We start from the raw sequence: 18,329 nt of genomic DNA, 5'->3' as shown, positions 1-18,329 counted from the left end.
AACAAACTGCAATGTTTGCTGCCTTATTGACAGATGTTGTTAGTTGACAAATGTTGACACGTTTTTTGCCTATAAGAGGAGGGCAACCAAAATGATTGAGGGAATGGAAGGACTGGACTATGAGGAGAGACTAAGTAAATTGGGCATGTTCACTCTGGAAATGAAAAGATTGAGAGGCGACATGATTGCTGTCTTTAAGATTCTAGATGGGCCAGACAGTATAAATAATAATAATAACAATAATAATAATAATCCTTGCGTTTGATATAGCGCTTTTCATGTCAGGAGGACATCCCAAAGCGCTTCACAGAACACACTGTAAAGTGAATTGACTGTATATTTGTGGGCGAACGCGGCAGCCAATTGCGCACAGCAATGTCCCACAAACAGTCGTAGATTGAAAATGACCAATTTATTATTGTTTTTGGAGGGATTATTATTAGGCGTGTGGAGTAAGGAAACTGCCTGGGATTGAACTCAGGTCTCTCACTTGCAAAGCGAGTGCTCTAACCACTGAGCTACAGGGCTCATCACAGGCTGTTTCAACTTGTCCAGAATAGTAAAACCAGAGATCATGGCCTGCAAATGAAGGGGGGTAAATTCAGAACGAATCTACCAAACACTATTTCAGTGAGCAAATAGTGAACCTGTGGAACAGGCTCCCTAGGGAGATGGTTGAAACAGGAAGTGTTGATTCTTTCAAACACAGATTGGATCGTTTTCTTTTAGGAAGTAACATGATGGGATATAGTACATAGGTAGACCGCCTGGAAGGTGAACTAGATGGACCTTGGTCTTTTTTTGGCTAGCATTTCTAGCTAATTTCTAGCTAAGGTAACTCATGACTGGAATAGGTTGCCAGAAAGAGTGGTTGAGTCCAGGATGCTGGACTAATTTAAAATAAAAAACAGTTTGTTGCTGCAGTAGGAGGATGGTAAGGTGGATATTCTGGAAGGAAGACCTTTCTTTATCCAAACCAATCTTGTGATATGCCTCACCTTTGCCAAGATTTGTGGAGTCCTGTAGCTCAGTGGTTAGAACACTCGCTTTGCAAGCGAGAGAGAGACCTGAGTTCAGTCCCAGGCAGGGCGAAGCCTTGGGCAAGTTTCCTTACTCCACACTCCTAATAATAATCCCTCCAAAACCCAAAACAATAATAAATTTGTCATTTTCAATCCAAAACTGTTTGTGGGACATTGCTGTGCGCAATTAGCTGCCGCGTTCGCCCACAAATATACAGTCAATTCACTTTACAGTGTGTTCTGTGAAGCGTTTTAGGACGTCCTCCCGACGTGAAAAGCGCTATATCAAATGCAAGGATTATTATTATTATTATTATTTCCTCATCTATCATCCCTCCTTTCTGAAAGTGCTAACTTTTTCGGGAATACTGTTCTGTAAGTTTGTCAACTCTTCATATTTGATGTGTGATCTGGACTGTTAGTGTTGGCAGACCATTCAGCATTAACATAACATAACATGTAGGAGCAGGAGTAGGCCATTCGGCTCTTCGAGTCTGCCCCACCATTCAATCATGGCTGATCTTCTAATCTAACTCCAGCTAATAACCTAATCCTGCCTTATCCCCATATCCCTTAATCCCTTTTGCAATAAGAAATCTATCTAACTCAGTCTTGAATATGTTCAAGGACTGAGCGTCAACAGCCCTTTGGGGTAGTGAGTTCATTGAAAGGCATTGGTCCTGTACCTGACCCTGTTCACATCTGACAACCTACAGATATGCACTTTTTATTCATGGTCTTAATTATTCCCCCCTCTCTACTGTTATAAATGCTAATCAGTATAGATTGGGAGTCTTAACACATGGAACCCATCACCATACTTGCATATCCAAACCACGCTTAGAATTCCACACATGTATGCTACTTAGACATATATTCCTTGCATTTCATATAGCACCTTATCACATCTTCAAGATGTCTCAAAGTGCTTCATAACATGTACTGTCAAGTCAATTGACTGTATATTTTGTGGGAGAAATGTGGCAGCCAATTGCACTCAGCAGTGTCCCACAAACAGTCGTGGATTGAGTGACCAAATTATTATTATTATTATCTCCATACCAGACATGGAGTAGAGGAAATGGATAGGATAAGTATAAACAGAGAGGAAGTACTGAAAAGGTTGACTGCGCTGAAGGTAGATAAGTCACCCGGTCCGGACGGGATGCAACCAAGGTTACTATGGGAGGCACGGGTACAAATAGCGGAGGCTTTGGCTACAATTTTTCAATCTTCGTTGGACACAGGAGTGTTGCCAGAGGACTGGAGAGTGGCCAATGTGACTCCCCTGCACAAAAACAACAACAACAAGATTCCATTTATAGAGCACCTTTCACGTTGGGAGGACATCCCAAGGCGCTGTACAGTTGGGTCAGGAACTGAGCAGGGGGGAAATGGTCAGGGTGAGGGGAGGGAAGGAAGGGAGCGAGGAGGGGGAAGAGAGTCGAGAGGGGAGCTGAAGGCACGGTCAAAGAGAAAGGTCTTGAGACTGGCCTTGAAGGAGGAAAGGGAGGAGGCGGCGAAGGCACTGGGGGATAGAGTTCCAGAGCCTGGGGGCTGAGAGGCTGAAGGCCCGGCCACCGATGGTAGGGTGGTTGGGGCGGGGGATGTGGAGCAGACTGGAGCCAGAGGAACGGACGGTACGGTCAGGTAAGTAGGGGGATAGTAGATCGGAGAGGTAGGAGGGAGCAAGGCCGTGAATGGCCTTGTAGGTGAGGATGAGGATCTTGAATTCGATCCTCTGGGGGATGGGGAGCCAGTGGAGGCGAGCGAGGGTGGGAGTGATGTGGTCCCGAAGCCTGGTGCGGGACAGTACACGGCACGAGCTGCAGAGTTCTGAATGACCTGCAGCTTGTGGAGGGAGGTGCCGGGAAGGCCGGCGAGGAGAGAGTTCCCATAGAAGTCTTCAAAATCATGAGGGGATTTGATAGGTTAGAAAGGGAAAAACTGTTTCCACTGGTGGGTGTGTCGGTGACTCGAGGTCACAGATTCAAAATAGTATCTAAAAGAAGCAGAGGGGAAGTGAGAAGAAATTTTTTCACACGAGTTGTTCGAATCTGGAACGCATTGCCTGAAAGGGTGGTGGAGGCCGATTCAATAACTACTTTTAAAAACGTGGTGGATGGATATTTGAGGAGGACGGGTTTGCAGGCTTTGGGGAAAGGGCTGGGGAGTGGGATTGACATTAATTGCTCTGTTGAAAGAACCGGCACAAACTCGATGGGCCGAATGGCCTCTTTTTGTGCTGTATGATTCTATGGAATGTGCATTCTTTCCCTGGAAAGAGTATCCTGCTTACCTAATTTTGGAGTGTATGATGTACATATTGGCAGGAGCCAAGGCTTGGGAATCCCAGAGAGTGTGACGGGGTACTGCTGGAATATAACCAGCTAAAATCTCATAGCTTGCCATTGAAAGCACTATCTGGCCAGCTTCCTGCTGCCTGTCCAGCTAGGGCACCCTACACCCTTTTGGCTTGCAGGGTTACACCAGGAAGCACAGCTTGTATGGTTTAGTGCTACCCTAAGCTGTGATCTTAATCATTCGCCGCTGATTGTACCTACTTGGAAGAAGTTCCACATGTGTAATTTTGACACTGAATTATAACTTAAAGTACTTCAATTACTCTTACCCTTTGGCTTCCTTTTTCTTTGCTTAAAGTGAATTTAGGAGTTCTTTACAAAATTGCAATTGGGATAAAAAGGAAACAAAATGCTCAACTGCACTTATAATAATATTGAGAGTTCACATCTGCTCCTTTAAACCTATCAAAAAGTTTGAGCAAGTCCGCAGAATATTATAAAATGTTTTTAGGTACTATACAGTGGTTGTTGTTGGGTAAATTAATTTGCTTATAATTCACTTTTTCATATAAGACCAGTTAATCATTATTTTTGTAAAAGAAAGAATTAATCCATTGTGCAGTGTTTTAAAGCAAAAGGAGTTTTTTTTATTGTTTACCCCTTTTTAAAACAATATAATTGTCTGGAAGGCAATACAGCACAGTTACCTGGGATCAGAATCTTTGATGCTGGGTTATAACAAGGCATGAAAAATAATAATATTCCTTGCATTTGATGTAGTAACTTATCACATCTTCGAGACGTTTCAAAGCGCTTCACAGAATATACTGTAAAATGAATTGACTTTAAATTTTGTGGGCGAAACGCAGCAGCCAATTGCGCACAAAAAATGGCCGACTTCTGAGTTGTCTGATCACCACTGACGTCACTTTGTGTGTCTTGCTTGCTATGAGCAGGAAGTGCGGCTGATATTACTTTCTGCGGGAAGGAAGGAACGCCAGTGTCACTTCCTGCTCACATGAACAATGCATAAGATGTGATGACAGCGACCTGATAACCTGGAATTTGGCCATTTTTTAATGAGGTAAGAGGGCTGATCCACGCTAGACCCATTTCCAGTGGGTTCACATAACACCTAGATTAAAAAGTGAACCTGCACTCTAACAAGGAGCTTAATAAGATTGTGGGGTATCTACCCATTGTTCAGGTTGTACAGTAAGAAGTGAACTCTTGTGTAAGTTGTTAATGTTTTACCACCTCAGAATGAATGTATGAACATGCACCACTATGGTAAAGAACTTAGATTTGAAAAGCAGTGTAAATCATTGTATCTGACTAGCTTTTATTAGTAGTTAGAGAGGTATTTATTCAAGAAAACTTTGTCTTATTGTAGCACTTCTCTAAGTAAAAATTAAATCAATGTAAAGAATTGTTTTTTTCCCTTTTATTACTATAGATACAAACTTATTCGCCGAAGGGTGATTTGGTTGATTGGACAGTGGATTTCCGTAAAGTTTAAATCTGAATTGAGGCCAATGCTGTATGAGGCCATCCTTAATCTGATGCAGGACCAAGACCTGGTGGTATGTTTTCAAAAGCATTTTCTATTTTCAGATGAACTAATTTACTTTAATTATTTAAATTCTATACTATAATTATAGTAATAATCCTTGCATTGGATATAGTGCCTTATCATTTTTGAGATGTCTCAAAGTGCTTCTCAGGATATACTGTAAAGTGTATTTTGTGGGCAAGCCAGTTTGCATACAGTAGTGTCCTACAATCATCCATGAAACGAATGACCAATTTTAATTGGGAGATTGTTGACCAGGACACTGGGAGAAACTCCCTTCACTTTTTGAATAGTTCCATGGGAGGTTTAATGTCCAGTTAACAGACAGACAGGATAACAGATCAATGTCAGAAGGACATAAATCTCAGAACTAATGTTAAATTTATCAATGGCAGCATACAATATACAAGCAAACAAGTAATGCTAATCATATAAATCTAGGTTTGCTCTTGAGGGGTCCAGCACAGACACGATGGGACGAATGGCCTTCTTTTGTGTGTCATTCTATGGACGGCACCTTTAGCATTGCCAAGCATCCCCAACGCTACTTTGAAGGGTCAGTCGAGATTATGCAAGTTCAAAATCTTGATGTGGGGCTTGAAACTACAAACTTCTGACTCAGAATGCTCCCAATTCAGCCAGGCTGACACCTAATCGTATTTTGAATTGCAGCACTATCTTACTATCTGGTTCAATGCAGCTAAAAGCCTCCACTCTGATGTTTTTTAATGAAATGCACTTGGGTGATTTGATCCATTTTTTCTAGTGAACATACAATCATAGGGTAGAACAGCTAGTAATTTGAAACTTCCCATCAGCCAGAAATAAAGTGCCAGAGAAAAGCCCTGGGTGGAAAACAAAGTACACTGGGAGGGAAAAAAATAAGCAAAAGTGCAAGGAGCAAAATGAATTCTAGTTATAAATGCTTGTCCTATGTATTCATAGATCATATGAGCACTTTCAGCATGCAATTCAATTTTGTTTTTAGACTTGCATTTCAAAAATAATTACACCTTTGCAATGAAGTACATGTAATGAAGGAAAAGCATAGTATAGAGAGAAATTAAATCAAGCTAACTTCATAATTACAAGTCTGTAGGAGAAATTGTGTTTGCATTCATCTAACTATATGGCTGATTATGTTTCTGGAACTTTACTTCACAAATCCACTTCCTCAACATAAGGAAGTAGATTTTTAAAATTCTTACAGCACAGAAGGAGGCCATTCGGCCCTTTGTGCCTGTGCAGGCTCTTTGAAAGAACTACCAAGTAGTTACACTCCCCCACTCTTACCCCCATTGCCTGCAAATGTTTTCTTTTTAAGTGCCTATCCAATTCCCTTTTGAAAGCTACTAACAAATCTGCTTCCACCACCCTTTCAGGCAGTGCATTCCAGACTGTAACAACTCTCTGGGTAAAACATTTTCTCTTGGTCTCCCTCTAGTTCTTTTGCCAATTATCTTAAATCTGTGTCGTCTGGTTACCAACAGAGGAAACAGTTTCTCCCTAATTTTGAACACCTCAGTTAAATCTCCCCTCTGTTATGTGTCTGCCCATTTCACCAGCTTGCCTATGTCCTCCTGCAGTTGCTACTATCCTCCCTACTGTTTACAACAACAAGATTACATTTGTATAGTGTCTTTCATGTCGGGAGGACGTCCCAAGGTGCTGTACTACATTTCCTTGTTTAGTAGAAGTTTTGTGTGATCTGCAAACTTTAAAATGTTGCCCTCTACACCCAAGTCCAGGTCATTAATATATATTAAAAGAAGCAGTGGTCCTAATACCAACCCTTAGGGACACCACTGTATACCTCCATCCAGTCTGAAAAACAAACATTCATAGCTACTCTTTGCTTTCTGTCGCCCAGCCTGTTTTAGATCCATGCTGCCACCGTTCCCTTAATCCCATGGGCTTCAATTTTACCAACAATTTTGTCAAACACCTTTTTAAAGTCCATAAACCCATCTGTGAGTAGGCTTTCAGAAAGGACATTAATGTTTTGTTGATTAACATTAAAAAAAGCTGGATATATGATCTGTTTAAGTGTAATTTAAGGTTATAAAGGTAAACCGATATGATGAAATACTCCGGGATAATGAGTGCACTGCTGCATGTATAATTGTCTGCAGAGTTGAATGGTAGGGTTTAAAGGTTCACTGTTTTCCAACTGGCTCGGATTTTAGATAACAGAAAAGAGCTGATTGCATGGCCATCTCTTCTCAAGCATTCGAAATGCAAAGACAGAACAGCAACCACCTGAATTGCTGTGCACTGACTGTAGGTGCATCGCATCATGGAGTCCTTTAGCTTAGGGGTTTAGAGCACTCGCCTCGCAAGCGAGAGACCTAGGTTCGAATCCTGGCAGGGTGTAACCTTGGGCAAGTTTCCTTACTCCACACGACTGATAATAATCCTTCAAGAAAAAAAGCAATAATAAATTGGTCTCTTCAATCCATGACTGTTTGTGGGACACTGCTGTGCGCAATCGGCTGCTGCATTTCGCCCACAAATATACAGTCAATTCACTTTACAGTCTATTCTGTGAAGCACTTTGAGATATCACGAACATGTGAAAAGCGCTATATCAAATGCAAGGATTATTATGTTATTACTCTAAACCTAATGATGTTGTGATCACTGCTGTCCAGATGCTCTCCTAGTGAAACCTGCTCCACTTGGCCCACTTCATTCCCCAGAACTAGATCCAGCACTGCTTCCTTCCTCATTGGGCTGGAAACATACTAATCCAGAAAGTTATCTTGCACACATTTCAGGAATCCTTCCCCCTCCTTGCCCTTTACACTGTTATTTTGCCAGTCTATGTTAGGATAATTGAGTCTCCCATTATCACTACTCAATTGGTTTTGCACCTTTCTGAAATCTTCTTACAGATTTGCTCATCTATCTCCTTCCCCACAATATGAAATTTATATTATGTTACAGGATCTACTGTATAGCTTGTTTTCTCCAGTTGTGCATTGTTGCTATTTTCTTTTTATTGATTACAATATAATTGTGGAGTCCTGTAGCTCAGTGGTTAGAGCACTCGCTTTGCAAGCGAGAGACCTGAGTTCAATTCCAGGCAGGTCAGGGCGAAACCTTGGGCAAGTTTCCTTACTCCACACAGAGCCTAATAATAATCCCTCCAAAAACCAAAAACAATAATAAATTGGTCATTTTCAATCTATGACTATTTGTGGGACATTGCTGTGCGCAATTGGCTGCCGCGTTCGCCCACAAATATACAATCAATTCACTTTACAGTGTGTTCTGTGAAGCGCTTTGGGACGTCCTCCTGACGTGAAAAGCGCTATATCAAATGCAAGGATTATTATTATTATTATTTGATGGTCTATAGAATACATCTAACAGATTAACAGCTCCTTTTCTGCTCCTTAACTCGAACAAAATATATTCTGTTTTTGGACCCTCTATCATCCTTTTCCAGGGCCATAACCGTGTCTTTAATCAATATTACCACCCCACCTCCATTTTTTCCCTTCCCTATCCCTCCTGAATACATTGTACCCAGGAATATTCAGCTCCCATTCCTGCCCTTGTTTGAACTAGGTCTCAGTTATTGCCACTACATCATAATTCTATGTGGCAACTTGAGCCTCCGCCGTCTAATCCCTCCTTTTTCTGCACTACTCCTTATTACATTGCTATTCGTCTCTCCCAGTTCTCTAAGTAACTTGTTTCTCCTCCCTGATGCCACATCCAGATTCCTCCCTCGAAATTAGTTTAAACCTTTCCCCACAGCCCTAGTTAACCTCCCTGTGAGGCCATTGGTCCCAGCCCTGTTCAGGTGTAACCCATCCACTTTGTACAGGTCCCAATCTGCTCCAGAACTGGACCCAATGTTCCAGGAACCTGAAGACCTCCTTTCTACACCATTTCTCCAGCCATGCATTCATGTGTTTGATCCTGCTGTTTTGATACTCATTTGTACGAACACTGGGAGTAATCCTTTGAGTTCATATGCTTTAGCTTTTCGTCTAGCTTCTGATACTCTCCCTGTAGGATCTCAGCCTTTTTTCCCCTGTCATGGGTCCCAAAATGGACCACAACTTCTGGATGTTCCCCTTCCTCCGGTAGAATGTTTGGCACCCGTTTCGTGATGTCTTCAACCCTGGCACCAGTGAGGCAACATACCATTCGAAAGAAACGTCTGTCAACCCCTTTCACCGATGTGTCCCCAATGACAATTGCATTGACACTCTTCCCTGTGCCCCTCTGTGCATCCATTTGCTTTTGACTCCTCTCCCCAGAGATGTCATCACCGTGACCGCTATTCAGTACAGAGAGCAGGTTTGTGAGTGCCACACTCTCAAGGGATTTCGGCACTGCCCGTCCCCTCTTCCTACCATGCCCACATAGCACGCATTGTGCATGCAACTAGTCTCAGCTGCCCTGCCGTACTTCCAAACCTATTTTATATTATTTTGGTAAAAACTATTACAAATGTTATAATTATGCACCTCTTTTCCCCCTCTGCACCGAATTCCCACTCTAACCAAATTCCTTAACAGAATTCTCACTCTGTTTCACCTCATTGAGTTCCCTCCTCACACTGCTGGGCTCTCTGCTCATTCAAAAATAAATAATAATAATTTGCTTACTCAATCCATGACTGTTTGTGGGACACTGCTGTGCGAAATTGGCTGCCGCATTTCGCCCATAAACTACAGTTAATTAATTTTACAGGATATTCTGTGAAGCGCTTTGAGACGTCTCAAAGACGTGATAAAGCGTTATATCAAATGCAAGGATTATTATTATCACATGTATAATAGTGATCAAACAGCATGTTTATCAGATGGTTTCATAGCTGGTGTTAAACATCCAATATCCGCAATATTTAGCTGCACAAAATGTTTACAGCACAGGAGGAGGTTGTTTGGCCCATTGTTCTGTGTTGGTACTCGCTTCCATGCTGACACTAATATAATAATAATCCTTGCTTTTGATATAGCCTTTATTACGTTGTCGAGATCCTCCAAAGCACTTCACAGGATATATTGTAAAGTGGTGAGATTGTGTGTATTTTGTGGGTGTTATCTATTATATTACAGATTTAGTAATGCAGTACAAAAGATTTTGCTATATTCACTCCAAACATGGGACTTAATAGGCATAAAAGTATTGTGATTAAGTTCTTTAGGCATTGACTGCCTTCTCACTGAAGGTGTTTGATCATTCATAAAGAATGATCATAAAAAAGGCATTCAATGATATATATTTTCAGGATCGATAAAAAGATGGAATGAAGAATGGTCTTCTCAGTCGACAGGATTCAACCTTACCTGAACTTAGTTAGATTTTCAATGCTAAGAAAACTAGTTTAGGTTCCACGTGCTTCAGTTAGCTGTTTGAGTTGCAAGAAAATGTTGAAATTTTATGAAATAATGAGAGAAAACCTTCATCCTGCAGATGAATTTTAAATCTTGCTAAAAACTTGACATTTTGTCCTAATTTGTAAGCATTTGATACAGTGCCTCATGATAAACCACATTACTAAATGCAAGGATTATTTACTATTATGAAGAATGGTCACCCAGGGTGTCACTGGGTATCAAAACCAGTGAAAATATTCTTGAGCACATTGCATTAATGAAAAGATGGAAGAATATTGGAAGAAAGAATATTGAAATTGTATTCAAACGTATGGAGAAAACGAGACTGCGTTACAATCTTGGTCTTAGTTACAACTGCATTATTAACTGTATTTGGAATTCATATTTTTGACAGGATTATAGAAACCCAAGAGGAATTCTCTTCTGACAGAGTAGAATAGTATCAACAGCACAAACCCTTCAGGGGAAATTGCATTCAGCTCATTCATCTTGATCTGCTCCTCTTTTTATGACTGAAATATTTTGCTCTGGTTATTTTGTTCCTTAATACAACAGAATATGTCACTCATTCAACTTGATTGCACTGTTTAATTCAGTCTGAGCTCTGAAAGTGCAACTGGTTCTTTTGCGTGATACTAAAAGTCCGTCCATTCAAGTAATTTTCTGTTGGAGTGAGTTGCATCTCCTGGTATGTGGCATACTGTCATGCTGCAGTTACTTTGTGATCCTTAGACTTTTGTACAGAGGTGATTCCTTGAAATGTCATTCTGATAACTGCTAGAGATTGGATTGTCTAACCAGGTATGACAGTTGGCTTCTTCAGTGAAACATTAAGTACCTTAGGGTGGGTTAGAATGAACTTTTGATGGATTGAGTATTCAGAGGACGTTATCTGCAGTGGCAGATTCCTGCAATGTGCTTTAAAACTTGAGGTTACAAAACTGTGATGGTGAGGAATCTTTAGTTACTGTAACATATGATAGCACAATGCAACAATAACTAAAGATTCCTTGATTTTATATACAATTATTTTTCTAATTTTCTCCCTTCTGTCTTCTGTCTCCAGTTATCTCATGTTTGGGTGGGGGCTCCACGAGCACTGCTGTCCTCTGGAACCCTGGCCAAGTGGCCATTTATTCATCTATGACCCTTGACTGAGTGGCACCAGTCCACTTAACTGTAGAGGGCACATGCACAACCAATAGAGGGCGCTGATGAGAGCCCTTGATCAAGAACTCAGCTCGATTCCTCTCCCTGACCCTTGCAAACACTGGGCCAATTTAGCCACCTCATGCAGCCATGGTTGAGACCAACAAGCTCCTGGTCCATAATCTGCAGCCTTGACCGCTCTACCATCAGCACAGTCCGAGGCCTCCAAGTTGTTTGGGGTTTGTAAGATAAAATTGATTTGGCTTCAAGTTTATTTTATTCTGCAACTGGAGTTCTCAATAAACGTGTGAGGAAAGGCACCATGCAGCGTAACATTAGGTTGTATAGCTCATGTCATGCAGGTCCTTTGTCTGCATTAAATTAGTTGATCTTAGCTGGGAGTAGTTCTGGGTGACTTTAATTGGCATTTGTAACCCTGAGATTGGAGAGAGGAAAAATCAGCCAGGGTTTCCATACTGAAAGCTGTACAATGACCTTGGCTAAAATGTATATGGTCATATATGGATACTGGGTGAGGGAGGATTGGGCTTTTTGGGAAAGATAAAGTTCTGATGATGTTTCGTGTACGTACAGAAAGTCATTTGCCTTAAGTGCCTCCTCCTCAAAATAGTCCAAAAGTTATTTAAGAAGAAGTTTGGAATGTTGCAACACGTCCAGTTTTATGGTGTATTTCAAGCCCCCAGAGTTATAATTTTAAAGTAGCATGAGCCTCCCAGGCAGGATCAGGGTAATTCACCCCTTATTGTTAATGAAACTAAAACCAAGACAAGACAAACTTTTCAATAAAAATCTCAGCATTTTTTTTAAAAATCACCAACAGAATGTGCGCAGCATTATTATTTTATAATTGTACTTTTAATGTTCATTTTTAAAATCAGTTATATTTTAAATAATTTAATAGGATCTCTTATGGAAGTCTGTGGTACAGAGAGCCATTAAGAGATGGTTTGCTTTCACCATATTTTTGAATTAATTTAATGGAAACATACCTGACATCTATAAAGTATAGTCACATTAAAAAGTGATGTACTTAGAAATATTATTTGCAATACTGTGCTTTACTGGACAACTTGCCAAGTTCCAAATGTCATGATTATACTGTTAAGAGTCAAGCAGATGGATAATTTAGAGAACTTTCAATTATACAAATGCAGCGATGGATTGCAAAGCTGTCCACTTAATAGAAAATTGCCCTTATTATAAAATTTTTCAGTGAAAATGTTGCATAAAGATAAACAGGTTGAAATTGTGGCTTTTATTGACGCAATTAGACAATCATCTGGTCAACTGGGAGTATGCACTTTTGCACATCTATGCACATTGCCACCTGCAGTGAGCCATTGCTCAAACTGATACTTTTAGCTGTTGAAATTGCCTGACCCAGCACATGGTTTATCCGTGTGCAGACAGTGTAGTTGCCTTTTACATGTCTTTCACATGTAAAGATCTTTCACATCTTTCTCATCTGCTTTTTCTATCAGTTGCACACTGCTAGTCCCTCTGCTCCACCGTCAGTGGCCATACCTTCAGCCACTATGCCCCGAAACACTGGAACTCGCTCCCTCAATCCCTCCAGCTTGCCCCCTCCCTCCCCACTTTCAAATCCCGCCTACAGACCTTCTTTTTGGATCGTGCTTACGGTCACCTCCCCCCTCCCTCTCCCCCTCTGTCTATTATCAAACTCCACCACTGTCAAGCTCTCCTGGACTCTACCTTGTATGAAGAACGCTATATAAATACAAGTTGTTGTTATTGTTCACCATCACATTTGGCCTGATGTTCTATTAGAGAATCTTAACATTTATAAAGTAAATATTTCTGTTAAAACCTGTCATTCAGATGTGGTGTCTTAGATGTACTTTTCCTTCTCAAGATACGTTGAAATGACAGAAAATAATTATTTGCTGCCTGTGTTCAAACAAACATTGCATATGATTTAAAAAGCACTAATAAACCTTAAGTAATGATCAATGATTTATTGATGATCAATGATTTCAAGATCCTCACCCTTGTTTTCAAGCCCCTGCACTCCTCTGCACCCCCCTACATCTCTGACCTCCTCTCTCCTCAAAACAGTACCCGTTGTCTTCGTTCCTCCAGGTCTGGCCTCCTCCTCGTCCCCCGATTCCTCTGCTCCACCCTTGGCGGCCGTGCCTCACTCCCTTCGCCTTGCTCCCTCCCTTTCTATTTTCAGATCTCTGCTGAAGACCTTTCTTTTTGACCGGGCCTTTGGTCACCTTCCTCCCCCTCCCCCTCGCTCAGCTCCGGGATCTGTTACTGTGAAGCGCTCTGAGACGCCGTCCGGCGTGGAGGGCGCGATATAAATCCAAGTTGTTGTTGCTGCTGCTGCTTATAAGAAATATATCCGAATGAGTTTATTTGCTTTCAGTGGAATTAATTAAATACACACAACAATGTTTGATTTGAAATAAACCCAATTTCTATGAAGATAATTGAAGTAATAATTGCTTGATTCTGCACAGAAGGCCTTAGATCCAGTGAAACAGTAATTTCTTTTTATTTTTTTCCAGGTCCGTATTGAGACAGCTACAACCCTGAAACTTGATATCCTTTTTGTCGTCTGGAGAATCGCATTATCACACAAAATTGCTTTTTTTTGTTCCGTTTCAGTGCATCAAAGACTGCTCAGCCAACAAATGCATTATTATTATAATAATATTGTGGTGTCATAGTACACTGTATTGTACACTGAGTGATAGAATGACAATGAAAACTCAAGAATTGTTTACCAAAAACAAAGTTGTACATTGTGGATATTTTGCTTTCCCCTACTTTTTTTTCTCATTGATATTCCCTTATATTTGTCATTAGTTTCTCTCCTCTTTCCATCCTCCTGTTCTGCTTTCATTTTTCTCTTTTTCCACCTTTTCTTATTGTTTCTGATGCAGTTTCCTTGTATTTCACCTTGTTCAGTTAACATTTTTCATTATCTTCCTTGGTCTGTTCAACCTTTTGTTTTCCAATGAGAATGAATTGTTTATGGCATCACTGGACCTTCTACTAAATTCAGCTCCTTAAATTGTTGTTTTTATATTCAACAATATCAAAGACTATTATTATGTGGGAGGAGGGGCGGTATTGTGGAAAAACTAATCTCGCAAATGCCTTATTCTTTAACTTGAATATACCTGTAGATGATTTTGAATTCAGAACAGAACAATTTGTACTGGTAAGTCCAACCCTTTTGTATTTAGTATTTTCTGGTCCTGAATTTTTTTATTAAAGAGAATCAGTATGTTTGATAGCCACTTTGCGGAAAAGGAATGGTTTGTATGCAACTAAAAGTAAGAGTATTGTAGAGTAAGGAAGTGATGCAAATGATAATTGTTTGCTGCAGTCCTCTCATGTGGTCTCATTGATGCAATATAATTTGCTGGATTTGGGACTGATGACTGATTAAAATAATAATCCTTAAATTTGGGCTCTATTACACATTAGGAAGATGATTCAAAGAAATATTTCTTTAGGTCACTATTTTTTGTGTACAGATAATGTTCTAATTCACCTTTATAACTGACAATTCTAATATCACCATTCTGCCTTTGTCTTGGAGAGCACAGTGGGAGAGAGTCACTGCATAGAAATCTCAGATAGCTGAATACATCTTTTGTGTAGCTGAAATCAAGCCTGCAGTTCAATTTCCCCTTTTTTCTGAGTGCACAGAATAGGTCCAAATGGTGCTAATTCTCACTAATTGGTGGTAAAGTCCATCAAAAGAGCTGCTTTACGTTTGAATCTTATAAATTGAATGGTCCAGAAATATTGCTTTCAGTCAAATGTATTCTCTAACACTCACATCCCTTTTATGGGTACACTATAAAAGAAACTGTTTGAAAAGAGATACAGTTGTCTATATTCATTTAATCTGTGGTTCCATTGCCCCCAAGACCATTCTGGTCTCCACACACAGCCAGGAGCCATTCTTGACGTCAATGATGAAGCCCATTTGTCAGTATTTCCAGGGGGAACCCCACAGGCCAGCATGCAGTGATCAAGGATCCTTAGCAAGGGGGATCTGTGCCAGGAATATTTAGTACCAGCTGAGCACATGGTAGATAATGGATGACTTGAATTTTGGCAGCTTGGATATTTCTCTATTAGCAACCAAGACTAAACCTGGCTCCCAGCAGACTTCAATGTGGGATCACATAGGAATAAGTCTTAGCAGTAGAGTGCCTTCCATCTGTGTCTAGTAATCTGAAGTGGAGAGAATAAATGAATCTCTTTCCAGGGATGATTTTCTTTAAAATTCATTTTTAAGCAAATTTAGTTTTGGGGAAAAAGTAACTTAATGAAATGTTTTCTTCTCTTCCCATTGCTCCTCCACTACACAAGCACATGCGCACACAACCACATGCGCAGAATGTCTAATAGTCTTTTTATAGACGACTTAAATTATTGCTTTTTCCCTCCTGGAGTTTAAATGTTGAGAACTGCAAGCTTGGCAAAAACTCACATTGAAGCAAGATAATCAATAGGATTATTTATCGTGCAACTGTTGTTTTGTGAATTGCAGTAGAGGATGCTGCATCAGGAATGTTATACAATTGGGGATGTCAATTATTTTTGCATTGTAAACAAGCCTGATGAATGTACATTATTACATTGAGTCTTTATTGTTGTCCTGCAGTACTTGGAATCCATTTTCAGTCTACTCTTCCAGTTGCTTCAACAAGCCACAGAATGTGATACGAAGATGCATGTATTGCACGTAATTTCATGCGTCATCGAAAGAGTTGGAGTGCAGGTAATCTTTGATCACTCGGGCAGAAGCTTTTAAGAACCAATTATAATCCATTAATCAAACTTGCTTAGGAAACCCTTTTTTCTCACATTTTAGTTCTCCTGTAATCATGCTGAGGTGCTTTGGGAAATATTACAGAAGGTTGAGGAGAGTGGGGCACATTTTGTTTAATTTACTGGATGTATGAATATAATACTTAGCAAGAAATAAAACTTATTGCACCCTGCAATTTATCTGGGTCTCTTGTTAATATCATTAGATGCTTTTTGAGTGTTTTGCCCAAGTGGGATACAAATGAACTAGTTGCTTGTTAGGAAGCATTTCTTTTATTATGCATTCCCTTGTTAAGTTAGCTCAACAGAGAACTATGACACTGTTATTACCACCTTTGCACTGGGAGGTTGTACCTCCCAGTATTTTGACCCTTTTTTCATGTCCACTGATTTTATTTCCTTAATGAATGAATGACTGCAGAAATTGCTATATGGGGAATTGAAGATTAAACAACAACTTGCAGTTATACAGCGCTCTCCACACAGGGTAGCGTCTTAAAGCACTTAAAATTTTATTCCAATTTAATCTTTTAATTCTGCTTCAAAATACCAGTCTCTGCACTTTGCAGTAAATTATTTAAAGAGCTTGAGACATCCTTCCGATGTGAAGGAAGCTATATCAAATATAAATATGATGATTATTTAATTTTCTTCCCTTTATGTCTTTCCTTCTGATGGTGGTAACTTCTGCTGGTCGAGTTCCACAGATACCCCCATGGTGCTATATCCCAGTGATAGTTTGTTATATATGATCCTAGACATGTTGTTAGTCGATTGGCGGATCTCTTTTCCGTGGGTAATAATTTCTTCAAAATAAATTTAAATTTTTTAAATAATGGTCACTCAATCCACGACTGTTTGTAGGACACTGCTCTGCACAATTGGCTGCTGCATTTTGCCCACAAAATATACAGTCAATCCATTTTCCAGTATATTATTTGAAGTGCTTTGAGACGTCTGAACGGCACTATATCATATGCAAGGATTATTATTATTAAGTACCATAGAGCTAATTGACTGAGAGGCATCACATTTAAGCCTCTGACCTACTACCTCATTCACATATGTGCTGTTCCTGGAAGCATTCCAGTGCCTTGAGACGTCCTCCCGATGTGAAAGGTGCTATGCAAATGTAATATTGTATTGAATTCCTGGATAATAATCAGGATGGGATCCATGTCATTTTTTAAAATCCCTCCTCAATTTGGTGTATGTAACAAACACCATACCATGCCCAAGATCAAACCGGGGATCCTCTAGTTTGGTATGGCGCATGGCCAGGTACCATTTGGTAATGGTCTCATCTCCGGGTCAGAGATTATGAGTATGTGTGCTTTGTAGATTCTTTATGTTCATAAGCTGACACTCCACTGCAGTATTTTTGGATGAGACATTGAATCAAAGTCTGTTTGTTTATGTGAATATTAAACTGACACTTTTGAAAAAGAGAAAGGAGTTTCTCCCACTATCCTGGCCAACAATTGGTCATCGCTTCATGGCTGTTTGTGTGAATTTATAGGACCCAAATAGGGTTTGCCTAAAAATGAATTTCCTGTGAAATATTTTGAGACATTTAGCTTTTGGGGAACTGAACTGTTCTAATTTTGAAATAAAACTTATTAGAAAGGAATAAAATATTTTTTTACTTAAGTATTTTAAAAAATCAGTGAGTGCCAAGTAGCTGAGAAATTGAAATTGTGTCAATTCTGTCATTTTTATTTTTTGAATATCATTTTATTTTTCCCTTAGTTGGGAGGGTTTTACAAAATATTTTGATTGACTCAAATCCTGATTTTGAGGCTTTGTTTTAAGCCAGTCAAAATCCTAGATTTTAATAATTTACATGAATATCTTGCAGATAAATAATTATTGCATTTAATATTGTTCTTATCCTGTTAGGAGAACACTTCAGAATAGGATTCATAGGATTTATTGTGAAGTGTAGCAACTGTAAATTCTGTTAGGCAAACACAGCAGCCAGTTTGCGCACAGCAATGTCTCACATACTGCTTTGAAATAAATGACCAATTATGAATAAATAAACACGACAAAGGAAACGTTTATTTTACTTTTTTTTAATAAA

General features: G+C 39.8%; 1 protein-coding gene across 3 annotated transcripts in view; it reads left to right on the top strand.

Annotated features, from left to right (window-relative positions):
• The window catches only part of ipo11 (importin 11), a 258,056-nt gene that overhangs the window by 84,528 nt on the left and 155,199 nt on the right, over positions 1-18,329 (top strand). For all 3 annotated transcript variants that reach the window (XM_007892133.2, XM_042335013.1, XM_007892131.2), the window contains 4 exons: positions 4,782-4,908; positions 13,960-13,993; positions 14,578-14,618; positions 16,080-16,196. In XM_007892133.2, coding sequence (XP_007890324.1) covers positions 4,782-4,908; positions 13,960-13,993; positions 14,578-14,618; positions 16,080-16,196 — 319 coding nt within the window. The remainder of the gene's footprint in view (positions 1-4,781; positions 4,909-13,959; positions 13,994-14,577; positions 14,619-16,079; positions 16,197-18,329) is intronic.

This window comes from Callorhinchus milii, unplaced genomic scaffold (genome assembly GCF_018977255.1).
Source record: "Callorhinchus milii isolate IMCB2004 unplaced genomic scaffold, IMCB_Cmil_1.0 Scaffold1, whole genome shotgun sequence".
NCBI lineage: Eukaryota > Metazoa > Chordata > Chondrichthyes > Chimaeriformes > Callorhinchidae > Callorhinchus > Callorhinchus milii.
Note: the sequence above shows the minus strand (reverse complement) of the source record. Positions and strands in the feature narration are given on the sequence as shown.